Source organism: Cyprinodon tularosa, unplaced genomic scaffold, assembly GCF_016077235.1.
Source record: "Cyprinodon tularosa strain WSP-4 unplaced genomic scaffold, ASM1607723v1 ctg31, whole genome shotgun sequence".
In the NCBI taxonomy this organism is placed as follows: Eukaryota; Metazoa; Chordata; class Actinopteri; order Cyprinodontiformes; family Cyprinodontidae; genus Cyprinodon; species Cyprinodon tularosa.
The window spans coordinates 1,594,850-1,621,496 of NW_024039019.1; the positions used below are offsets into that span (position 1 = coordinate 1,594,850).

Here is a 26,647-nt window from a genome sequence, read left to right on the forward strand (position 1 = left end):
ATGAAAATCTTTGAGGTAAACCTTTGGGGACACAAAGTGCACCGAATTCAGAGAATCACCCATTAATTAGTCATAGACACGATATTCAATCAAGGTATATTAAGTTTATTTGTTTAGCAACAATTCACAGAATGTCTTCTCAAGTCCCTTTACAGAGGTTATGTAACCTATATCATACAGGCAGATTGATTTATCTGAATTACTATAATCAATATTAATTTTCTTTAAAAAATACTTAGTTTCAATCTTAATAGTTGTTTTGCTTTTTCACTTAAAAAAGATTGACCTTTGGATAATGTTTTGGGTTTCTTTTAATCCGAAATAAATGGCAGTAATGTTAAAAACAACAGAGCAGTTGTTTTTTTGTCAATGGAAAAAATGACCGTTTGCAAGCGGCCCTTCTAAAGGCAAATTAACAAGTTTGACAAATAGCACCATCTTCCGGTCAGTGCGAGCAAGTACTTCATTTCCCACAATGCCCCTCTCATAGGAAGCCCGGAAGTAAGTCATTTATTGACAATATGGCGACCGTGCTAGGGTTGGATTTGGGGATGATATTTTTTTGACAGCCAGCAGATATCGGAGAAGTTTCCAAACTAAAACCAGCATTCTCATCGGGAGTCCACGGAACAGATGCGTTTGAATGACGGGATTCGTGGGACGTCCACGGGACGGTGATAGTGAGCAGAGGAAGTGTCCACGGTGTGAAACCCGTCATGTCGTTTTTTAAGCGGAAAGGTGAGGAAGGAGCTCAACCAGCTGCTCTGCAGCGTCAGAAGTCCATAATAAACCGGCAGCGATTAGATAAATGACATAAAACAGGCGGTAAAACAGGCAGGGAGGCCGGAGTGGAGCGGTTTCCCTGCCGCCGCTGCAAACTGCAGAGAAACGGTTAGCTTAGCGGTGGCCTCTCTGGCTAAGCTAACCTGTTGTTTCTCTGGTTGGCATTAAAGCTGCCAAACTCACCAGAAGCCTTGAAGCAACTCACTGACATGTTGGCACTCCTTCTAGCTCTCACAGCTCCTGTTATCCGCACTTTATCTGTTGAAAAGCATGTAGCATGCTAACTTTAACTACGTTGTTTCATTCAGTCAGAATCATCTGTCAGAAAAGATATCCTGCCAGAGGCGTAGCCAGGAATTTTTATAAGGGTGGCCAGGCAATAATCAATGTCCACTGAGGGGTGGGCCGAAAATGGACAAGCAACAGAACCTCAGGGTCAATCTACACTGTTCCAACAGGAAAATGAACAAGCAAAACATCCATGTTTTCTAAATAAAGACAAACTATACTTTCCTGCAGCCTTTGCTGACAAATAGACGCATATATTTAAACAACTGTAATTTCTAGATAAAAGGTATAGTGGATAAAACTCAGTTTTTAGTTCTGGGGTGTGAAGCTTTTCCATTGTCATTACTCACCTACTTGTATCAATAATTATTCTGCATAAAAATAACATTTACAAGCACTAATATCTACGGTACATAAATTGATAAGTTTTTATAAATTTTTTTATCTTTGATATCACTGAAGACTCCTAGATGACTTGCAGAGACGCATATTTTTTTCTTTACCCCATAAAACATAAAATCTAGTTCTGAAAAGAGCAGGAATTCTCTACTTATCATCTTTGATGTTAGTATATTGATGTTTAATTAACCACAAAAAAACAAATGTTTTGGATATTCCAGTTGAGAGTATTACTGCTGCCACCGTCTGTATTTGAGGGGGAAAAATGGCAGAGGTGGCCAATGACTGGCTAAGGATGGCCACCCCTGGCCCCCCATCTAACTCTCCTGCAGGATTGCAGAGATGATTATCAAAGAGGTCTCATGTCTAATAGCTTGATGGAGAGGAGTATATGTCTTTAACATAGAGATGATCAAAAGGCAGCGGTTTATAAATGCTTTACAACAGTTATGATGCATTTTATCTAACGTTGTGGTTGGTCAAATATTACAAACGTCCAACACGTTATTTTTTTTAGTAAGCCTGCTCTATGTGTTGCAGCACGGATTGGTTTTAGTTGTTTCCAACAAGACTTAATCCTTTACAGGGCAAGTTATCCCTTGATCCCTTGACCTCTTGAATGATCTATTACCTACTGTAAATTAAGTTGGAAAAAAGGGTCAAGAAAAAAGGTAAAAAGCTAATTGAAAAGTTAAAAGGTGAAGTTAGTTAACAATCATATTTAGGTTTATAAACTAAGAAATGTAAGTGCCAGTACCAGCATTAATGCCTCTAAGGTTATGCTGTACCCAAAAAAAGTGTTTCTTTTACTCTGTGTTTTTCATGAATTTCTTCTAGAAGCACTTTTGTTGTTTTTCTTAATATATTCAGGCAATTTGGCATTTCTTGTTACATTGACATTAATTTTGCCCAAAATATCCATATATTTTGAATGTTACAAAGGTAATAAGGTCTTGTCCTTGATTCCAAAAACACTATTGGCTTGAAATTTAAATTTTCAAAGTAGTTCACTTAGTACCCTATAAAGGGTTAAGGGGCAGAGATGACACCCCAGTAAGTTTACACTTTTGTATGACTTTCTACCTCAACAAGTGAAACAAGTTGCCTTTTCCTCATTTGTTGCCTCAGTTAGAGTTGCTGACACCAGTACTTTGCAAAAAAAAGAGGAAGCGTTGAAAAGACTGGATGCTCTGAGCAGCAGTGGTAATCAGAACCAACAGGAAGCCTGTTGGAAGGTTCAAGTAGGCAAGTAAAAAAAAAAAAGTTAATTCCTTCATTTTTATATCTTATTGAGATACAGTCTCTTAGATGTGGTAGATGTATTTCTTTAGCTCTTATCCAAATAGCTGATCTACCTACTCACCATGCCATTGTGTTCTGAAAAGATTGAATTCAGGAAACATCTGAACTACCTCCCTGCTTCTTTGTACTTCTGTTTTAGATTCAGGGCTCCATGTTTATTACAATGAAGCCCATTACATTCAGATTATAACTATACAAACAACAAACAGCTATAAGATAAGATTTAAGATGACACCAGCTGACTATGAATCCATTCAAGCACTGAATAAGTGCATAGAAGAAATCAAAACAATGATGTGGCAAACTTTTCGTCTTCTAAATAAAAATAGAATTGAAGTGATCATTTTTGGACCAAAAGAAAAGATGCTTCTGAAATGCATCCAGGAACGTGTGTCCAGATGCTGCTAATGCATCTGCTGCTCCTGTGTTTAATGGCAGAGAGAAGCTTTAATATTTGCTGAGATAAGTGGGTAAAATGTAGTTTTAATATATTTTTAAGTAAGAAAACCACCTGAAAATAACCTCTGTGCAGTCAGATGATCAAGATTATGATCCTGCTGCCTCAGGAGCTGTCGCCTCTTCCAGGCACTACTGAACATATTTTGCCAGCAGGTTTCGACATCCATCCATTTTCCATCATGCTTATCCCTATTTGGGTCGCGAGAGGTTCTCCAGAGGCGAGGTATACCCTGGACAGGTCGCCAGTCCTATTGCAGGGCACAGATTGTGAAATTTTCAGTTAATGTAGGCATTCATTTACGTTTTCAGAGGAGTGATCATAGCAACCTGTATCAGCAGTGTTGTTTCTGTCTCCCTGCCAGCCTCAGATCAGCGTCTCTGATTGGTTGATGTGGTATGTTGAGCAGCAAAAATTGCGTTTTTCTAACTACAGCATCTTCTGATTGTGAAGCGTGTCACGTGCCTCTGAAGCTCATGAGGAGCTGCTTAAATTATTAATGCGCCCACTTTTGCTCACTTTCGGGTGGACCCAGCTTCTCGTCCTTGGACAGCTGGAGATAGGCACCAACACCCCTCACTACCTGTCTGGGATAAGAGTGACAGAAAACGGATGGATGGATGGACTTTTGTAATTTGATTACTGCTGCTGTATCTTAACACGTCTGCATAAAAACTAGATCAGACGGCTGCAGTTGATCCAGAATGCTGCTACCAGCGTTCTCACTAAAACTGAGAAAGTGGAACACATCAGCAGCCCAGTTCTAAAACGGCTATACTGGCTCCCAAGATCTCAGAAAAAAAACTCTAAACTATTTATGTTGCTTTATAACTCACTTAATAGCTTAACACCAAAATACATTGGTGTTATCACTCTAATCTACTCTGCAGAGCCAAACATGGGGAAGCAGCTTTTAGTTCTTATGCTCTACTAATCTAAACCTACTCCCTCTAAACTTTATACACTTTGACTCTAAACTGTCAAAGTGTGTAAAGTTGCTGTAAATTAAGATGAAAAATGTTATACTTTGATATCAGTCATTTAATTAATAATTACCTTTATGCCACCTTTATGTCACTTTTCTTTTGTCCTGTACAGCGCTTTGAATTGGCATGTTATGTATCAGATTCCTGACTGTGTCATAATCCAACTAGATATCGTTTTCCTGTCTTGCTAATGCCGTCACAGCAATTCCTTTTTCCCTACAGCGCTTATTATCTAGCTGCTCTCAGTCCTTAAAGGTTGTTTTCACCTTTACTTACATCCATTCTTTTTATCTTTTTTTCCCCACAGCGAAAAGCAAGGAACCTGAGAAAGTAACAGATGCTAAACTTAACAAAGGTGAGCTCATCTTTACCTCTGGGGTTATAAGACCTCACATAAGAGTATGTATTGAAAACTGATTGCAGTGAAGCATGTGGAGATGAAATTTAATCTGCTGCGCCTCGTCAGTCCTCATAGTCCTTTAAGCTGACCTGACGAAGTTGAATGTCTACTGTTAGGGTTACAGTGAAGGAGTTTAGATCCAAAATATGTGTTTGAGTCTGTGTTGGTTTACAATATACAGTTCTAATAAGAATATTTTATAAGATCCAACTGAATACTTTAGCATAGCACTGTATACTCATAGGAAAAAGCTAATTGTTTGTTACTTGGATTTAGTTTAAAAAAAACTTGGATCCTTCTAGATGTGATTTCAATGAGTCTATTTATTTAGGGTTTGTTGTGGTTTAGGCCTGAAACAATCAAATTAGTTGTGATTGATCGATTATTGAAGAAATCGTCAATTAATTTAGTGATCGATCAATCGTTAACTGGAGTGTAGAGACTCTAAAACATGCCTTTAGCTGACTGAGAAAACCACTTAGAGCAGCAATTATACCAAAATTGTGAAAAAAATCTAAACATTTAGCCTTTAAGGTAAAAAAAAATCTTTTTTTGTCTTTCAAGTGGAAAGGTTTTACTTTCACCTTGTTTAATTTCATATAAATTCTTTGCTAAATAATCATTAGTTGCAACCCTATCGTGGTTTAGTTATTTTGATCTAGTCTGTTTTTGATCAAAAGCAGACAAAATACAAACTACAGATTCTTTGTGAAACACTGCAAAGTCTGTCCGCAGTCTGTCTTCCTCAGTCTGTAACCTCTTTCAAAAACTCCCACAATCAAAGGCTTTTCAATCAAAGTTACAGTGACATCATCTGCTCAGCCCGCTTTCAAAATGTTGTCTTTGTGTCATTTGTAATGTTTAGTTTTTACTTCCCCAAAAAATGTATGCATATTTTATCTCCACTTCCAGCTCCAGCCAACCTCGTTTCTCCTTCACACGGACAAAGGAACCACAATGCCCCCTTGGATGTTGCCAGGCCAAGCCATGTGGCCATCAGCGCCATATCTGCCAACATGGACTCCTTCGCTCGGGGCCGCACCGCCATCCTCAAGAAGCAGCCGAGCCACATGGAGGCGGCGCACTTCGGAGACCTTGGTACGGAGACACCTTACTTTATTTATGCGATGTTTTGGATGACAGCAGTTGGAGGCGGAGAGATTGGTTAGCTGGGATTAAAGGGCAGATTAGACTTCTGCAACCGCACACATCAAATGTCGCTTGGGTCTGGTCGCAAACCAGTTTTGCTGGTATACTTCTGCGCTGTCAGTCTGGAATTTCTTGGGACGCACAGGAGTTTCCCATCAAAGCGCAAGGGGGAGCCTATTCTAGAACTCACGAGAACTTCATTTTGGCAGAGACATCCTTATATAATTTGTCTGAGGCATCGTACAAGTGGTTGTACTTCAGAACCTCCTCGATTTACCTTTCGTCGTAGTTGTCCATTGTAGTTCTTCCTTGGTTTTTAAACATGGCGCGCCGAATCGAGAAGTACGACCCCACAGACAGCCGGAAAGGCATACCAAGGACCAATCATAGCTGCTTTTTGTCTGCGCACTTCCGCTTGAGGTCTGTGCAGGTTTGCGACCGTCTGACGCGTAGTCAGGATTTTTTTTAGGTGCCCGACGACGGTTGCAGAACCTCTGCGCAGTGGGCGTGGTCGCGCACCAAAGAAAGATTTGACGGTTGCAGAGGCTATGCGTCAAAAGTATAAATTAGCCGTAAGTGAACGTTAGAACATCGCTGCACCTGGAAATCCTCACTATCCTGTTCTAGAGTAACTCTATTGCAAATTAATTCAAGTTCAGTTAAAATGTGAATTCCATAACTATCAAAACTATAACTGGTTGTTACCTTTTTTTTTTTTTGAAGGTGTGGGGGATTGAGGGTCCCTCAACCCAGTTGGGTTACAGAAGGTGGTGAGCGGCTAAAAGCGTTTGGGAACTGCTGCTGTTTTAAAAAATTAAAATGAATCCTTAAAGTAAAATAATTGATTGTCTATCACTTCATTGCAATATTTAATTTACAGCAGTTCTCTGTTGAACTGTTTGGGAGGGGGCATGTTTAAACTGCCTTAGAAATATCTAAAAAAAGAATTAAAAGCTATTGAAATTTCCTTGTGCAGAATGTAGGGAACTTTGCCTGCTGTGTAAACATGGTGCAAGGCTTGCAAGATAAAAGGTTCTTTACAAAAAGAATTAGCTAGTCTGTGATCATTAACTCAGTGCTAATGTTTATGCAGAGGAGTTTCAGGGGATTACCTGGGAGATTGCTGGTGTAACTTTCTCTTAATGACAACAGCATCTTTAACATTGTGCTCCGCTGTGCAGCCATGTCCTTTCTTCTATGATTCTGCCAGAGGCAAACATACGTCATCGTTGAAGCACACCCACTCACTCAGGTGAAGGTGGATCTGACACAGGGAACCAACTTCTCAACCTTTTTTATTTTATTTGAAAATCACATCTGCTCTATAATTAGGTGACTTGATGTCGTCATATGGGACAAGGAGATGAGCTGCATCATTCCAGACAGGCCGACAAACAGCAGACAGGAACTGTGCAACTGGTCGGTCAGAGACGGGCTGGGCTGACTCAGAGGTGGAGGAACCTGTGCTGCAGGCCTCTTGTTTTCGTTTTATTGTGATTGTAACAAAGAGAAGAAAGGATGAGAGTAAAGGAGGAGGTGAATTCATTGGGTTCATTCTAGGTTTACAGCTGGCTATTAAAGGTCAAACTACAGGTTAGGGGCATGTAGTCAGATGACTATCAGCAGGAGCTTAAACATCATTTCCTTTTTTTTTTTTTATTGTTAACATATTTTCCTACAAGAGTACTTTGATTTAAGACTCAAAGCAACACAAATGGTTGAGGTAAGAGTCAGATTATGGAAGGATCTGGTCAAAGTCTGTTTCTTAGGCAACAGAAAAACTGTTGAAATTACCCCAGATGCTCCTGAAATTTACGACCAGATTTCTTTTTTTGTGTTATCTCTGTCAGCTGTATGTAACTGTGAATGACAGGAGTCCCTGGTCCCTTTTATACAACGTACAGAAGCTTTTTTTTGGGAGTGTAATCATCCATGAAACTGCCACCTCCTGCCTGACAGGATCCTGGGAATCCACCAGAGTTTTCACAATGGGTTCACTTGAGGACTGATTTCTCTCTGAATTACGGGCTTTGTTTCAATAACGTAGCTAGATATGGAAACGCTAGATGCTCGGGACAGAATTTGATATTTTACGGTTTAAGACTTCCTTTTTATCAACTACTGATATAAAGATGTTTAAGAAAAGTAATCAGGTATACTACTTCTAGCGTTCCTACCATCATACCCATTATGTATTTTTGGACTGAATAGACATCTTGCATGGCAGTGAGATGCTGTGATAAAAGGTTTTACTCATTTAAAGCAAAACCTTAATAAATAATCATCTGCCTTTTTAAATAAGCCTGAGTATATCACATTACTACAGGTTATTACTATCAGGCTATAACTAGGACGTTTCACGGCCCCGGGGTCTTTTTGTATGGAGTTGGCATGTTCTTCCAATACATGCATGGGTTCTCTCCGGGTACTCCAGCTTCCCACCAAAAACATGACTGTTGGGTTAACTCATATCTCTAAATTGTCCTCATATGTGAGTGTGTGTGTGTGCATATGGTTGTATGTCTCTGCCTTTCCCTGCGACACACTGGAAACCCTGCCTTTTGCCCACAGATTGCTTGAGATAGGTACCAGCCCCACGACCCTGACTTATGAGCAGGAGAAGATGGACGGATTGATGTTTGATAAATCAAAATTGTCATTTTTACAATAACACAAAAAATAAATGGATGTTTAGGTATATTACAGATTTGTTACCACTCGTAAGGGTCATTAATAGAATATGCCATCTGGGACTAGTTATACCATAAACAAGTGCTTTCCGAAGGTTTCCTAGGTAAGCACTGAATGTCTAATAACTGGCAGTGGGGGAATGCACACACTTTCTGGACTCTTTACATAATACACGGTTTTGTAGTCTCTGTGCGGATCCAGTGGATCCCACATCTGATCTCAGGATCATACTAGAAGTTGTCAGCTTTAGTCCTAAGATTTGCTCTCCTGAATAACAACAATAACCTCGGTAAGAGTAATAGACCTGTTATGCTGGTTCTGCTGTTTCTCTACCTGCTTTGACTGGGCTGGATCAGGAACCTTCCCCTCTTTTTAATTTGTTAACCAAAACCAGCAGCTTTTGTTTGCCACGGCCACAGAAACCTGATGGTGACAGAGATTTAAAAAAAAACATCTCCCAGTCCTGCCTTTAGCATGACAGACAGATTAAAATACTTCTGCTCAGCCTTCCTGTTAGCTGCTTAAAATCCTGCTCTCTCCTACTTTCTAAAAGCTTAATTGAATCGGCTGTGCTTCGACATCTTGCAGAAAGTACAGCATTCTTTTAGATTCTTCCCTAACTTTATCAACAATTTTGTTATTCCAGGTCATTCCAGTGTGAATTATCAGCCCCAGGAGACGCGTTCTCGCATGTCCAAGACGGTGGACCAGGTCCTTAGAGACAACATGGCATTGCCTCACTTCATGCATTGCATGGACCACTTGGGCTCAGACCACCTGGTTCGCTTCTGGCTCGAGGCGGAGAGTTTCCGCTCCGCCAGCTGGTCACGCGTTCGAGCGCAGAACCTGAACTCTGTCAAACACAGCTCGCTGGCCGAGCCAGTCTCAGCCTCTCCGGATGGACCGGAGCTCGACCAGAACACGCTCAATGATCTTGCTGTTCATCGCAGCCGTGGAAACCCTTCCCTGCTGTCCGACGGGACGGACTCCTCCTGTGGAGAGGCGGACCAGAAGGCCAACCCGTCTCGAGCAGAGACCCCGAGCAGACAACCACCTTCCAGGACAGGTACTCCCTCCAAGGGGATGACAAACAGCTCTCTGCGAGACCTCTCAGACACTCTCATGAAAAGTGAGTCAGCCATATATAACCGGTTTTGCGGATACATGTTTAATTCAGCAGGTTGTGTGTTTATTTTCTTAACATCAGTGTTTGTGACGGTGGCTGAATCTTAACATGTCTGTTTAAAGTTTAAATTACACACATGGTCCAGATGACTAATTACATGATTTCTGTGGAAAGTTGGCAGTGCAAGGATTTATTTAGGGGAGGTAGAGTTAACGTTGCACTGCAAGCTGGATAGTCACAAGATCTGAGTTTTCACTCTTACTACAAATCCATCTTGAAAGACTCCTGCTAAAGGTCCATCTCGCAACAACCAGCGAGGCGGCCGTTAAATGCCAGCTGTGTTTTTTTGGGACAAGACATGTAGGAATGACGACTACGACAGAAGGGCCTTTCTGGAGCATCACAAACATGGCTACGCTGGTGGACTCGCCCATTGATACCGCAATTGACTTAGTTTTAGCTAAAATAGTAACAATTTCCTGTTTTAACAAGGGAGCCAACAGAAGCTCTTTGTGCATTTGTAGATGGAAAGATGTCTATGCTTTTCTTCTGACAGGATTTTGAAAAAGTTTGATTTATCAGCGTATTCCGCTAGTTGTGAAAACACTCAAAAAGCTGCAGATGAATCCTATCGGGATGCTACGTTTGGCTAAAAGTGTGTTTATGGAAGGCGGTACTAGCTGGCATGTCACCAATCAGCTCGAAGTACTGTACTGAACATCCCTCTGTTTCACTGACAGACTGAACGGCAGCATTCCCAGATTGATAACATAGAACTCAACTCAGTTCTACACATATCAATCTGGCTACTGCCAGGTTACAGAGTGAAGGGACCTGTATAGAAATGCATTCAACTCTTTTCTGAGTATTGTGTATTTTTCCCTACGATTATATTTCTTTTGGCCTTTCCTCTGGCGTATCATTTAAAACGACAGTAGAATACATGGAGAATGTATGAAATGTAAAATTTCTCCTTTTCCTCTGCACTCTCTGGTAGTACTTCTTGACGACGAGCTTTTGGTTTCTGTGTTTTGCAGGTATAGAAAAAGATGCTGTTACAATCTTCACCAAATACATTTCCCCAGACGCTGCGAGGCCCATCCCCATCACAGAACAGATTCGAAACGATATAGTTGGTAAGAAGAATCACAAAGACGAAGCTTCAGTAGTAGCTCTCAATGCAACAGCTGATTTATTTTTATTTCATTTCTCTCCTGCTCAGCTAAGATTTGTGGAGAAGATGGCATGGTGGATCCAAACTGCTTCGTCATTGCACAGTCGCTTGTTTTCTCCATACTGGAACAGCAGTGAGTTTTTGTTTTCTTCTTGAACTCTTTCTTTGTGCGATAAGTTCCCTCCTTGACCTCCTTGGTAACGGTTGTCTCTCGCCTCCAGACACTTTACCGAATTCCTGCGGAGCCACCATTTCTGTAAATACCAGATTGAAGTTTTAACGAGTGGCTCAGTGTTCCTGGCTGACATCTTGTTCTGTGAGTCAGCTCTCTTCTATTTCTCCGAGGTGAGTCTGTATGTATGAAGGTGTGAAAAACTAATAACAGTCTATGCCTCCTGTTGACTCCATATTTTAGTCCTTAAAAGCACAGAAGTGCAGTAATAGATCCTGGGTATGGACAAAAGGAAGTAAAAAGAAATAAAGACCGCTAGCTGACCTTTATGTTGCAGGATTGAGGCTCATTTTTCATGGTTTTATTTTCTCTCATTCGCAGTACATGGAGAAGGAAGAGGCAATGAATATACTACAGTTCTGGTTGGCTGCGGATAACTTCCAGAACCAGTTAGCTGCTAAAAAAGGCCAGTATGATGGCCAGGAGGCTCAAAACGACGCCATGATCCTCTACGATAAGTAAGGCCCTTTTTTTCCCCACCCCAAACCTTAGAAAGTTTTTCTTTTCCAAATTGAACTTAATATTTTTTATGTGTAATTGTTTGTGTGCAGTTATTCTCTAGGCTAAATATTTTTTAAGTCATCTGCATAATGGCTTTTAGACATTTAAAAGGAAGATATAGACACAGATGTTGGATAAAAATGCTTAGATCAGAGCTCAGTTGCTGTATTTTTTTCTTTTTGTCCAGGTATTTCTCACTCCAGGCCACCAACCCTCTGGGCTTCGGCGACTCTGTGAGGATGGAGATAGAGTCCAATATCTGCCGAGAGGGGGGGCCCCTCCCCGACTGTTTCACCACTCCTCTCAGACAGGCCTGGACAACCATGGAGAAGGTCAGACTCTCTGATAAGTCACTCTGAAAACTTGACCTTGGATTTTTTTTTTCTTCCATAATGTAACCTGTGTTTACCAGCCGTATTAATCTTCTAATGCTGAGGTTCCCAAACATTTCAGTCTGTGACCTAAAAAATAAAAATGGCGTCTCCTGGCCACTCCCTAAAAACATGTGCAAATAATTCACTCTATAACCTCTTCCTTAAAAAAAAAATAAAGTAGTTATATAACTTTTAAATGGTATTTAATTATTTGAAATTTTTAATGTATAATTAGTAGGGATGCACGATATTGGGATTTTGGCCGATATCCGATATGCCGATATTTTAAAACTCATGTAGCCGATAACCGATATTAATACTGATGTTAAAGCTGGACAAAAATAAGTAGTCATTGAAAATAGCAGTTCTGTTATCAATTTCAGACACTTTGAAAAATAATATACTCAAATATATTTTCATATGCTGATATCAAATTGATTTTTAAAAACGCGATATCGATCTATTTTACTTTCAAAATCTCGTGAAATTTCATCGTTCTGTTACAAACTCTCGTGATATTTTGCAAATTCTTGTGAGATTTTGTTAGTAAAATAGATCGATACCGCGTCAATATATCAACATATAAAAATATGGCAGAATTTTGTGAATTTTCGGGGGATTTCATAGCATAAAGATGACATGTAGCAATATTTCATTATATTCATATGGTGTTTTTAAATGGCAATATATCAGCATATGAAGATATTGGGATATTTTAATGTATTAATATTTTTTCCCTCGTCTTTAGAAGTTTTTATGTCTGTAAAAAAGAAGTTTTTGAGGAAGAAGAAGTAGTATTTTTTTTTTTTTTTTTTTTTTTAGACTTTAGAAACTCAGAAGCTGATCAAATATTGGGTTAAATATCAGTGGGGTGGCCGATGTCTGATATTCAGTTTTAAGGCCGATACCGATAGGGGGCCGATTATATCGTGCATCCTTAATAGTTAGTCATTTAATTTGAGGATATATTTGTACTTTTATTGTACTGGATAAATAGGTAGATAAATATAAAAGATAAGTGTTACATCTACTAATTTCATATTATGTTTATTTTAGGGCAGAGACTTTAATGTGTTAAATTCAGTTCATTAATTAGAAATATTTTAATGCGTAGAAAAAAAATGAACGCAATTAAATCATGAATTATTTTGTATTATTAAAATATTCATACAAACAGACGGGAGTGTGAGTCTGTTTGAAATCCATGCAGAAATAAAATGATGTATCTTTTGGTTTTATTAAAGTTAACAGAAGGCATTGATGTGTCTTTTCTTCTGAAATCTCTCTGTCCTCCTCAGCTCAGCCCTCAGTCTCCACCCTTCCTCTTACTTTTTAGCAAAGGAATCAAACATTCAAGCCAACTGGAGTCAGAGTCACATCATGTCTTCTATTAAAAAAATCCTTGCAGAGGGAGAGAGGCTGAGCCTCACTAAGCAGATGCAGCCAAACATGAAAAAATACGTAAATATTTAGGGTAGGAAGTGCAGTGAGTAGTGACCATTAGCGTAGCTGGCAGTGAGTTGATAAACAAAAAAGGAGCCTAAAACTGGTAAGAACTGAAGATGTTATTTCTCATCATATTGGTCACCTTGATCACATATTACTCATAATTTTATAACTTTCACACATAGTGATGTTTAATTAACTTACCAGGTCACAAAAGCTCGTCTTTGCTCAGAGCCCCGTTGCTGTGGAGCATCTGGTGTAAATTTCATTTTTCAAACATGCGCGTATGCCACTGTAATGCATATTTACGACTTAAACCTTCAGATTCTGAGATGTTTTTTTATCTAGACTTTGACTGGACCTGTCCAATACATCATGCTTTGATTAGTAATGCTGCAGCTGCTTACAACCTGAGCACTCGTCTCTTTCACCTTTATGAAAATCAAAAACGTCAACTTATATCAAAGAACAGTGTGACTAAAAGTTTCAGTGGTTTTAAAGTTGTTGTTTTATTAAACCATCTCTCTATGGCTTGTGACAAACAAACGCAGGGCTTCTTATTGCTTCTCTGCCTTTGTTTTGTGTTTTTTTACACAATAATAGTTGTGTTGTTGATGAAAAGCCTTTGAACCAGTGCAGCTCATGCAGAGTAACAACGGGCCTCTTCTGGGCCCAGTTCTCCTTTAAAGTTCTCCACAGCTTTCTGTTGGGTATTTTTGTATATCCTCAATTTAATTACTAAATACAAATTTTATCTGCTGTTGGTTTGGGAGTTCTGTCACTGACAAATGATGTAATTAGAGCAAAGAATAGAGGGGACATCCTATAGCAGCTGAAGGTCAGACTCTGGCCTTTTGTTGCTGAGGAATTATGTCTTCATTGTTTTCTAACGGTTCCTCTTGTTGTGGAATTGCTCAGGTTTACCTGCCCGGCTTCCTGTCCAGCAACCTCTACTACAAATACCTAAGTGACCTCATCAATTCAGTGCGGGGGGATGAGTTTGTGAACGTCAGCAGTCAAGGTCAGGGCGGGTCAGCGGACAACGACCGCTCCAACTCGAACACCAGCGAGAGCTCTCAGACTCAGGTGAGCTGCAGATGTTATTCCAGGATAACATCTGGAACATCTACAAATTAATATTGCTGGAGATTCCCAGTAATTCCAGGTTGAAACCAGTGTTTATTAATTCAGTGTTATAAATCTTTAACAAAACATTTTTATGCAAGTCACATTTCTTTCTAGAAGAAGCTGGAGATTGCTTTCAAATTCATAAACTCCTTATCAGTTATGTTGAAAAAACATTAATAAATAAATCTTAGTCCACAAACATCCTTATTCACATGTTCACTTAAATTTTCCCCTTTTTATGTTTTATGTATCAAACATTTTCTATTTAACCTATAGATATGAAATAATACATTATCGCAAACAATGGCTTAAATAATCATATTATAGGCCATCAAATCTGTCTCAGTTTTGTCATAAAGGCTGCCTGTAGGAATTTTAAATGTCCAACAGGTGTCAGTATTCAGTGACACAGTATGGACACAATATCAATACAGTTTGCAGGTGTGTTGAAACACTTCATGACACCTCATGAACTCATCACTAACAGACAGTATAGTTCCAAAGAACAAAAAAACCCTCCAAAATAATCCCATAGTTATCAGGCATTGGATGACTTTTCATAAACTTTTATAAGTTTCAGGCTTATCTAGCAAGATTACGTGAGACTAGGCATGCTTTGGTGGTGCAGTGGTTAGTGACCACAACCCATGTACGGAGGCCTTAGTCCACGACGCGGCCGACCCGGGTTCGAATCTGACCTGTGGTCCTTTGCCGCATGTCTCCCCCTCTCTCATAACTTCTTTCCGGTCAGCCTACTCTCCAAAAAAACATCCACTAATGTCGTAATTACAGGATTGGCAGATTCTGAACATTTGAATGAAGTTTTCCTTAGGAAAAACAATTGCTCCTTTTTTTAGTATTAGCCGTACAATGTACGGCTGTACGCACTGCTAGCTAAAAGCCTGGGGTACATGCTGATGTTTCTTCTTTGCTGCAGGGAGCCAAAAAAGCAGCGATCAAGATTCTGAAAAACTTTGATGAGGCGATCACTGTAGACGTGGCCAGTTTGGATCCAGAGATGCTCTACCAGCGGCCATATGCTGGGTGAGTGGCCCCGCCCTAAACAGCAGACTCTAACTTCGCTGGTAAAATGGAAGATTTACAGCGCTCCCTGTTTGTAGCAGAAGCTGAGAAAGAACTTTGTAATTTTTCATTAACTCCTCTAAAATGTTTTATGATAGTTGTTTCACCTTCTGTTAGGGGAGATAGTAGCTCCGTCCTTGTTTAATGGAGACACTCAGGTGTCACTCAGGCTCACTTTTATCCCATCTTCTCTATTGGCTCTTTTCCTCTGCCTTCTCAGGAAGATGACTTTTGGAAAGGTGAACGAATTGGGTCAGTTTATCAGGGAGGCCGAGCCAGAACCTGACGTGAAGAAATCAAAAGGTGAGACCCTCACAAATTCTTTTCCTGCCCTCTTTGTCCTTCATTCTGCACCTCCTCTCTGCTGCCTGAGGATATAAACTTTATCTGGCTGCTCCCTGCAGCTCCAAGCCCTATGAAATATTGAAGAGATTTTCTGGAGTGGGAAAACAGTTTTCTGCTGCGGAAGTCAAACAAAAGTCTCTGTGACCGAGAATAGAAGCTCTCAAGGTCTCCTTATGTCTGAGCCTGCATGCTGACTTTTTAGGATTCCCACAACTTCCACAGACTAACCAGACATGAATTCAAAACCTAAATGCTGCTGTCCTAAAAAGCAAGGGTTTGAGGTAATGGTAAATGTTTTCCTTTCCTTTCAAGGTTCCATGTTTTCTCAAGCAATGAAGAAATGGGTCCAGGGCAACTCGGATGAGGTGAGAGGAGAAGCTGTTAAAGTATCATCAATGATTCATATCGGCTCGCCTCAGGCTCTCACTCTGCTTCCACAGTTTACTTTTTTCTATTCATGTCTTTTATTTTTTACATTTTCTCATTAAGGCTCAGGAGGAGATGGCGTGGAAGATCGCTAAGATGATCGTCAACGACGTCGTCCACCAGTCGAACCACGACAGCCCCAGCAAGTCCACCAAGGTAGAGAGACTCGCTGGGCTTTCTCAGCCGGGATGTGTGTGATGATCAGATCCGCTGTTAAGCACCGTCTTCTGTCCGTCCGCAGCTATGACCCCAGCGAGGAACCAAAGGACGGCGAATCCCTGCAGACTCTAAGTCAGCTGGATTTACACTGCTTTACTCCCACAAAGAACAAAGAATTGAAACACCTCCCCATTTACCTAACATTTGGGTGCGTGCGGTTGTTATTGTGGGTGAGTGATTGCCAACGCGTGGGCCGGGACAAAACTTGAAGAAATTCTATCTTCTATCTCTGAAACACTATGAAGTGCATGTGTGGCTGCAAGATGGGGGTGCTTGCATTAAACTAGAGGAAGACGCTCCTGTAGACACGAGCAGCAGCCTGTTGGAACTACGGCTGTTGGTCGTTTTGGACCTATGGAGGATTCCTTAAGGACAGGTTCAAATTCACTCCAAATGGCACCTTTTTTTTTAGCATTCCTTGTTTTTATGAGTTCCTCTTGCCTGGATCTGCAGCTTGGAGCCCATCAGCTCTGAGAAATGTTTTCGAGTCCTTGTGACGGAGTGGTTTACTAACTGAAGCTTACTGTTTGTGTACTGTAGAAGATTGTGGAGGTGAGGCAGACAGAGAAAAAGCAGATCCAGTGAATATCAAGGCACCTTTACAGAGCTTTAGAAGAAATACTCCAGTTATGTCTGAAAACTCCACATCCTTAGGGTTCTATACATATATAAATATATAGATATGAATTCTGGTTTATCCCTTCTATGAATGTTTGTCTTTTTTTTAAATGGTGATCTTAGTTTTTATATAAATATATATAAAGATATAAACATTACTGACAAAAAGACTCAGTAATAAAAGACTGCTAAACTGGAAGGTGTGCTCTGTTCAATTTTATTTTTTATTTGTTTTGCGCCTTACCTATATGTGGAAAGGAACCAGAAAAAAAAAAAACTCTTGGTACCATGTACCACTGTTTTTTTTTTGGGACATGTATGTGTATTTGATCTATAATATATTTAAGCTGTGTTTGATTCAAATACAATTATGATAAAACTTCTTGTATTTTTTCTGTTTCATTCTTTAAATTAGTACATTTTTTGGGGGCTATGCTGTTACAAAAAGAAATTGAAGTTAATTAAGAAAAAAATACAGGTCCTGTATTTTCTCATCTTACCACACAGGGGCAGTGTTGGCTGCGCTGTTTTGGGGTATAGTGAGATTTTAGTTTGATTTATTTAAGGTTAATCTAGTGACCAGATTAATCAAAATGTGCTGTAAACAATGTGGGTTCCTGCCTGTAAAATGCAAAAATACTTTGGCTAGTAATTCTGCAGCTAGGTTTTATTTATTAATTTATTTCAGTTTAAGTAAAGACCAAATGGACTAAAGGATCAGAACTACATAGCTATCATTTATTCCATGTTGCTAGTTCTATTTTTTTTTGCCCACCTTTAGGTTTTTGATACTCCCCAAACATCAAGTCAAAACCAAACTGATACCTGCAGTTAAGTTAAGCTGAGACTATATAAAAATATTGTTTTTTTACCTTTAAAATAACCATATATGTTAAAAAGTAGGTATGTGTTCGCTGGCATGTTTGCTATTTTAGAGGTTTTTCAATATAAGAATAGACACAAAATGTACAATCGTCCCCTCATCATATCTGGGAATGGCAAAACATGTTAACAGCATGAATTTTTTTAATGGTATTTTTAACATACTATTTAGTTTTTTCTTCATTTGTTAGTTTGCAGCTGTCTATTAAAGTACTGTATGTAGGCCAGAATTGGGCCGATCAGATGGCAAATAAGAAACTATTACCGGTAACAGATTTTGTTTACGGCTCTCTCTTCAGCTTTTAATGAGTTTTTTTTTTATATAGCACAATTTCTTATAAACATTCACATGGAAGCAAAATAAAAACAAGTAAAGATAAAATCAGGTATCAGAGCAAATAAAAAAAACTGTTGGACTACAAACTTAAACTGATAACTGAATTATCAGTTTAACAGTCAAATATAGTTCTGAATAAATTAGTTTTTAACTTTGATTTAATAGAACTAAAGCTTTCGGCACAACAAAGTTCCAGAAGACTGTAAACTGGACTGTATATCATATACCAGCCTTATGTTTACATTTTATCACTGCTGCACTTTAAAAATGAAAATGTCTTGAGAGCTGTACTGAATTGATTTTCTTTTTGTATACACTCTGTGTGTATAAAATGACAATAAAGTCTTAAGTCATAAGTGGAGCATAGGAACTAAATGCTGCCTCTCTGAGACTTTGATCCCATTGAACCCAAGCCCTGATGGATACAGCCAAGGTGAGACGAAGCACAATAATGGGGATGTGGTGGTCTAGTGGTCAGGGCATAGAGCTTGGAGTTCTGAGGTTCTGAGTTCGAGCCAAACTCCCACAGACTGCCTCTGAGCAAAGACCCTTAACCCCACACTGCTCCCCATGATGGCAGCCCACTGCTCCCCAAGGGGATGGGTTAAATGCAGAGGTACATTTCTCCAATGTGAGATCAATAAAGTTCAATTATTATTTTCATTATTATGAAAATGGTTGACTTCGGAACTTTAACTGGTGATTATTTTCCATATAAATGTGCTTATTCTGCCTGTATCCCCTGTAATACCTATTTGCTTGTTGTCAACCATAGATTTGGGATTCTCCTTTGCGTGTTGTTGCATCCATGGTTGAGCTATCTGGTTGGCTCATAAGTCTCTATTTGGTGATTATTTTCATTAGATGTAAAAGAGTAATCGCCATGCAGCAGTCACTGGACTAAAAAAAAAATATATTTCTTACAGAATGTATTGAAGAAGATAATTTTGGCTTTCTAGTCCAAGTAAAGTCATTAACTTTTAAGTTTTTTATTTTTTTATTTACACATTTACTCAAATTTCATTCTTCAATATGATTCAAATGTGTTGACAAAACTTTACAGATAAAATAGTTTGAAGGACAAAACGTCTTTCAAAAGTAAGAAAAAAACTACTTTGTTGCTTTTTGCCTTTTGTGATGGCCCTAAAGATGTGTGTGTGTGTTAAGGAAATAGTTTATCTTATTTAATTTACAACAAACTTGTGAAAACACTATTAAAGGGTGTGATGACCTTCAGCTGATTAAAAATATACATTGAAGCCATGAGTTGCAGCTTTAATTCTGAAAAGCCTGGACCTTCCGCCAGTTTATCAATGAGGATTTTACTTTGAAGGTCCAAAGCGGAAGTTGAACTCAAGATGCGCTGACTTGACGTAGTTGGCACTGTGGGGCGAAGTAAGGCGCTGTCTGTGGGTCCTGAGGCAGAGGGAGCATCCCGGAGTGGACAGTGGGGAGCGCTTCTCCCACTTCACGTGTTTTCTCTGCTGCGCTTCCAGCTGTGGACTGTGAAAACTCCCCGAGTGTCACATTCCACTCTGTGGGCAGCCTGGGCGAGCGGAACACCTGACTTTACTGCGTCTTAGGATTTGTTTTTTCCCAGCGGCTTGGATCTTGGCAGAGCAGATGTCCTGGAGGACTGCAGCCACTGATGTCCACTGGTGTCCACTGATGTCCTGCTTGTTGCTCATGTAGTGCTGGACAGGGAGAGGAGGACAAGTTAGAGTGTCGCTCCTGAAGGCGGTGAGCTCCAAATGCATTGGCTCCTGGGCCGGGAGAAGAAAGAAGGTCTGGGTCTGTCCTCGGGTTCCTCGCCCCCAGCCGCTGCCACCATGTTCAGCTGCGTTGGCTGCTTCTGGGTGCTCCTGTCCTCCGCCCTGGTGGCGGTCTGCAGCTTCAGCTTCATCTCCCCCGCCTGGATCGTTAAGGAGCAGCTGAGGAGCGGCCAGCTGCAGCATCAGCACCACAGCTCCCAGGACTCTGTGAGCTTCGGCTTGCTGTGGCACTGCTCCGAGTCTCTGGATCACATGTACCGGTGCTACACCTTCGGTGGGCTGGGCAAGTTTGCAGAGATCCCCTCCAGCTCCTGGCAGGTAACAAGCCATGCATACCCTAAGTCCTTAGAGGAGAGGGGAGGTGGGTAGGGCAGCACGCAACTGCTGGCCAGATGCACATGCATGCATGCACATCTGGCCAGCGGTTGTTTATTTATTTAATCTTATCTGCAGCTCCTTAATTATGAAGAAGAAAGTTCATGATGAACATTTTTAACCATTTGAGACTAAGTCCTGTGGCGGAAAAACATAACTGAAAACAGCTTTAAAAATAAAATCAGTTCATGCATATGCAGTGGGACTTCTGTTAAAGATGCATAACTCCTTAGAAACATTATTTCATTATAGAATCACTAGGGCTGCAACTAAAGACTACTTTTACTAATGGATTGATCTCTTTTTTTAATTAAGTAATAATTGGCAAAGTCTTTTTACGCAGAATTTAAATAGTGCAGCTAAACTTGCTTATTTAGGGAAGAGGATTAGGTCCACTGAAAAAAATAAAAAAAGTTAACTGATTTTAAAATTTTATTTCAGTTTAATATGGGAAAGAGTCGGAATTCTGATTTAAAAAAAAGTCAGAGATTAAAGTCAGAATTCTGACCTTAATTCCAGATGTCTGACTTTAATCTCAGAATTCTGAATTTTTTCTCCAAATTTTGACTTTAATCTCAGAATTCTGAGAAAAAAGTCAGAGATTAAAGTTAGCATTCTGACTTTTTCTTATACAGAAATAAAATTTAAAAATCAGTTAATTTTCCATTTTTTTCAGTGGCCCTAATCCTCTTCTGTACATATTAGAGCATATTAATGGATAAAAAAGTTTTTTTTTAATCTTGTATCTAAAATGTCATGTTTGTGTGGATTGCTCTTTCAGCTGTTAGTCGCTTACTCAAGTTAAGAAATTCACGATTAAGAAATTATTTGCAGATTATTTCAATGATCCATTAATTAGATTTTTTTTCTGCACTAAACATCAGATTATGATATGTAGCGAAATTATATTAAATTCTTTTATTAACATTTTCTCTTAGCCTCTGTGTATATTGGGAAAGACTAGAAGACGTAGATGTTTACAAGTCAAAAGTCAGACAAAGGCATCAATTTAACAGCTTTGTTCATTGCTACAGTGAGGAAGGATCCAGAAGTTTGAAGCAACCCGTGGCTAGCTGAGGATCACTGTTTATTTAACAGCCATACACGGACAGCGTGCTCAACGCCCTCTGTTAGGAAATGATTGCAAAGGAGCGTGTTTTGTGGGGGTCGCCAAATCTCCATGATCACCATCTACTTATTCAAACAACTGTCAAACTTATTTTAAAAAAAACCTTCTGTATTATCATCACAAACATAAACTTATGGAGTTTGCTGCTCTTTGCTGGGATGGTAACTGGTATTGTTGACCTGCTGCGATGCTCAGGCCTACTGTTATTGTACGGTGGAGGATCTGGCGTGATGTGGGCTGAGGGAAACCTGTTAGAGCGCTTGTTATCATGAACTCTTTACTGGTCCAGGAGATTTTTAATAAACATTGACAATCTTTGCCAAAAAATGTTACTATGATACTAAACATATGAACCAACACAGAACTGGTTCACCTGACACCAAATCAACCTTCTTCCATTATGAGATTTGGTTCTTTAAATGCTATTTTTTAACATGGATTTTTTTCAAAACTTAGCCATCTACTAATATTTTGATTTTACATTTATTTTCCCGTATGTGATTCTGCTGCTGTAAAAAAGATGACTAAATTGATTATCATTTTTTTCTGGCTCCTTTCACATCCTTATGGTCGGGTCAATAGACTGATGGTGAAGTAACCCCTGCAAACACCCAAATGTGCCACAGTAACAACTTTTCTCCTTTAAGGTCTTTTGTTTAAAAAAACAAAAAAAAACCCAAAGGTGAAATCTTTCCTTTCAGTCTAAAAAAAATGCATTCATCAGAGGAGAGGGTGCGTCACACAGCATGGCATCCCCAAGAAGCAACAGGTTGGTGGGCTGCTCTGCTTTCTGGCTCCCCCATCAGCAAGAATTTCCCATATCTTCTGACATTAATCGTGCGCTAGACGACCACAGTGAAGATGTAAACAGCTGTGAAGTTATTTATCAAGTCAAGTCAAGTCAGCTTTTATTGTCATTTTCTACATATGTACAAGACATACAAGGGAAATGAAATTACGTTTACTCTCTGCAATATACAAATATACAAGAAATATACAAGACTGACATTTAAAAACTAACATAAAGTGCGGGACATGACAGGTAAGAGTGGTAAGATAAATATAAGTATGAAATATAAACATTACAATAAAAACAGCAGCAATAGTTTGTTCCAGGCTGAGGTAGTGCAGGTAAGGTGCAGTCTCTGGTACACATCTCAACTGGAATCCTCACAGATGAAACAGATCTGACCTGTTTTGGTTGCATTACGTTAGAGAATGATGTTAAAAACACACGTTAGTCAGAAACCAGGCTTTTATTTTGAAAGCAAGTTTTGGGATTATGCCTTTTTTCCTTGAGGCAGTTTGTATCCCCCCCCCCCCTTCCGTTCTCAGAACACCCACCAGCACTAGAGCGATGATTTATGTATGAAGGTAAATTAGCATTTGAAAGGGAGTTATTAATAAGTCCTGTTTGTGGGGTTGTAGTACAAACATCTTGGGAGGGAGGCGGACGAGGGTGAACTCCTCGGTTCCTTCTTAGAGGGAAGAGCAGATGTTGTGTCTGCAGAGAAGACAAGGATCAGATCAGCTGGCAATAAACCTGCTTTATTGTCTGTGTGCCGGCCAGGCAGGTTCTGACCTGCAGGGTTCTGCATTATGCACCATGACGTCTGATCGCATGCCATCAGTGTGAGAAGCGAGGTCAGGTCCTGCACTGGACATCATGCTCCTCCTGCTGCAGCACTTCTTTTTGAACTTGGTTAGTAACTATGCAAGGAGCTGTATGAGTTTATGTGTGATAACCTTGAGGAAAGATACCTTAACTGAAGAGTATTAAATGATGAACACAGACTTCCTTTAATTTTCTCTGCATCTCAGTGGTTTTTGTATGTTCTGGCTAATTGTTGATGTTTCATGCTTTCAGTTCAGTGTAATATAACGTTAAGAGGCCGTTTGGCTTAGATTAAGGGGGGTTTAATGATTGTGTAGTTGGTTAATCCGTGCTTTCCTTGTTATGAGCCTCTTTCTGCTCAGAGCGTGAGGTTGATGGAGCTGCTTTCCTGCACAGAGCGACTGGCGTTATTACAGCAGCCGAGCGCAGCGAAGGATGCCGATTCCACCGCCATCAATAAGGGTGAAGGGGGGGCCATTAATTTTTTATCAGAACCATTTATTCCCACACTCCTCACTCATGGGTTTGTCTCGGGGTTCTTTTTTATGTTGTCGACAAACTGTGGTCCAAAGCAAGAAAATCAGACTGGTTCTTCTCAGTGTTGGTGAAGGCAGACAGTTGATGAGGCTGGCCTTCTTGTTCACCTGTTTTCTGGCAGGACCCCCGACTCCATGTAGGTGACACATTCACGTTGTGGTTTCTGGATGGTTGTTTATCATTTCAAACCTCAAATCGTTGGATTACTAACTAACTGTGTGTATATTTTACCTAATTTTGAACATTGCAATTTAAAGGAATAGTACACCCAAAACATGATTAGCCTTCATTTTCTACTCACCCCCATGCTGAACAACACTCTGGAGTACTTTTTTGATATCTCAAATGCATCTGGAGATCTGGGAGGCTTCTTGCTGTCTGCTGACATTCAAATAATGGAGGTCTATGGCGCCCGAGGCAGAAAGGTCCATAAAAGTCCACAAAAACGTGTCAATATTCCTCCATACTGCTCGTCCAATGTATTCCAAGTGTCCTGAGTGGGTAGCATCCAGAATTTACTCGAAACGAAGTCATTTAGAATGTTTTTAGAGCATAAACAGTAGTGTATAGGATTTCCTGAAAGCGCGCACATGCGCGATCACGACGCTACGGAAGCCGGCAGACCAAACCAGATGAAAGTGCGCATTCAGCGTCTGCTCTTCCAATAATGCAAGCGTAGAAGAAGAAATGTGCTGTTTACCTGTGCAAAGAAAGAAACAACGAAAGAAAAATGTCTGAGGACTTCAGTGTTGAGGAAGAGCATGAGTTCTTTGCCGAGCTGAATTGGTTTGGTCTGCCGGCTTCCGTAGCGTCGTGATCGCGCATGTGCGCGTTTTCAGGAAATCCTATACACTACTGTTTATGCTCTAAAAACATTCTAAATGACTTAGTTTCGAGTAAATTCTGGATGCTACCCACTCAGGACACTTGGAATACATTGGACGAGCAGTATGGAGGAATATTGACACGTTTTTGTGGACTTTTATGGACCTTTTGTCTCGGTCACCATAGACCTCCATTATTTGAATGTCAGCAGACAGCAAGAAGCCTCCCAGATCTCCAGATGCATTTGAGATATCAAAAAAGTACTCCAGAGTGTTGTTCAGCATGGGGGTGAGTAGAAAATGAAGGCTAATCATGTTTTGGGTGTACTATTCCTTTAAGACATGTAGAACAGCGTGGAGCTTATTTCTAACCTAAAGATAATCCAAGAAATAATCTGGAAATGATCAGTTTTAAACTCCAGATTCCAATTAATCATTTTGAAAATAAAAACAAATCACCTAAATATTTCCAAATCACATAGACAGCATCACTCTTCGGTGTGGAAGTTGTAAATGAGTGACTGAGAGTGGCAGTTAATTTGATTTTATTTTTTTGAGGGTCAGTAAGGTGTAAAAAAAAAAAAATGGCTGCTCCTTTCACATCTTTGCCACTTTTTAAAAAAAATCAAAGGACCAGAATCTGAGGCTTAACACTTTAAATGGTCTAATGTTAGCACCTGCAGGCTGAAGCTGAAAAAACTGAACAAAATAAGCCATTTTAATATAAATAAAGACTCCTGCCTGTTTCCTCAGGGGTGTTTGGTGTTCCATCACAGCATACTGTAGAGCATTATTTAGTTTGTTTATATCAGATCTTGAGGCGGTGGGTTTGCTGCAGGAGCAGCTGTCAGGTCGGACGTGTGACCCTGGAGGAGGTGTGCTGCAAAGGAGTGAAGCTGCCAGCAGATACTTGCCCCTGAACCTGTTACAGCTAACAGGCTTCCAGCTGCTTCACAGCACTAAGACTGAAGCTGGATTAGTTCCCCTCCAACAGGAGCCGGTCAGTAGCTGTGTCTGTCTAAGCAGGTAGGTGTGTGTGGGCCCTTGGCCTGCACCTCATGCGCTGCCTCTGCAGCAGCGTCTCCCTGTTCAGGGGTTTTCTGAAAGGGCTCCAGGAGCACTGACTGGGACGTGTTTGTGTCCGACCCCGCCTTTTGTCTGGCCTTGAAGAAAATGGCAGCCTGTCAAGGCTGAGATTCGGGGCTCTGTAGGAAAACGTTATCTGCTTCCTCTGGAATCCTTTAACACATGAGGCAGAACCATTGGCCTATGGTGTCTTCCCCGCATGCCAGGAAGATAAATTGTAGACGTTACTGGAGATGTTTCGCTGCGCCTAATTGCCGGCTACCTATGAAGAACACTTGCCGGTGCATAAACTGTGGTAGCCCCTCATTTCATCACTCATTGGGCCAGAACTACTTTTAAGTAGGTAGATAACTCTTTTAATGAAATTCATTCTGAATCCTTTGTTTGGCAGCAGCACAGCCATTGTTTTGATCCTGATTCATTAAATCAATATGTAGAGGATTACCCTGTAGGAGGGTTTCATCGTTAAGTTCTCTTACCAATCATTTATTTACCATTTTGTTCAGTAACTGTTTTGAATTGATGGGATGTGCTAACTGCGTGTACTGCTGCCTGCATCCATGCAGATGATTGGATGAAGATCAAAGTGAGTTTCCACATGTTTTTTTAAACTATACTTGTCGATATTTGTGCTGAAATCTGTTCTCAGTTAAGGACAGGTTTCTTAGGTCTAATGGTAGAATCTGCTCCGATGGTTTAACTGATAAAACATGGCTAGGAACCAGTCTATAAAGTGCTCAAAAAGAAAAACTAAGTAAAAGTAATTTTATCAAAGCAGAAAATAACTTTGTGGAAAGTCAAGCAAAGTACGTCAGTAAATTAAAAAAATGTGCATAATAATAGGGAAAGAAATAATAGGGAAAGAAAAAGCATTATATTATAGTTATATTTGTACATTAAATTAAGCAAGATGGACAAATATGTTTGGTCACTTTACTTCATGTGGGTTTGGAGCAAAAAAGG

The 26,647-nt window shown here is 40.0% G+C and overlaps 2 protein-coding genes across 2 annotated transcripts in view; both read left to right on the top strand.

Annotated features, from left to right (window-relative positions):
• Positions 1-499: 499 nt before the first annotated feature.
• akap10 (A kinase (PRKA) anchor protein 10) lies at positions 500-17,391 on the top strand. Its single transcript, XM_038292293.1, has 15 exons — positions 500-738; positions 4,523-4,570; positions 5,528-5,713; positions 9,102-9,584; positions 10,619-10,717; positions 10,804-10,888; positions 10,977-11,100; positions 11,309-11,445; positions 11,676-11,820; positions 14,227-14,394; positions 15,374-15,480; positions 15,740-15,822; positions 16,177-16,229; positions 16,354-16,446; positions 16,532-17,391. Exons 1-15 carry the CDS (start codon positions 717-719, stop codon positions 16,535-16,537), a joined length of 1,839 nt encoding a protein of 612 aa, XP_038148221.1. The 5' UTR covers positions 500-716; the 3' UTR covers positions 16,538-17,391.
• Positions 17,392-19,694: 2,303 nt separating this feature from the next.
• LOC119788118 (transmembrane protein 211) overlaps positions 19,695-26,647 on the top strand; it is a 196,654-nt gene continuing 189,701 nt past the window's right edge. Inside the window, exon 1 of the mRNA XM_038292275.1 lies at positions 19,695-20,436. Coding sequence (XP_038148203.1) covers positions 20,098-20,436 — 339 coding nt within the window. The 5' untranslated portion in view covers positions 19,695-20,097. The remainder of the gene's footprint in view (positions 20,437-26,647) is intronic.

Excerpts from the sequence above, each read along its gene's own strand:
- akap10 (XM_038292293.1), top strand. The coding sequence starts at position 717 with ATGTCGTTTTTTAAGCGGAAAG. Across the intron at positions 11,821-14,226 it reads CCTGGACAACCATGGAGAAG|GTTTACCTGCCCGGCTTCCT; the intron begins GTCAGACTCTCT and ends GGAATTGCTCAG. Across the intron at positions 15,481-15,739 it reads TACCAGCGGCCATATGCTGG|GAAGATGACTTTTGGAAAGG; the intron begins GTGAGTGGCCCC and ends CTGCCTTCTCAG.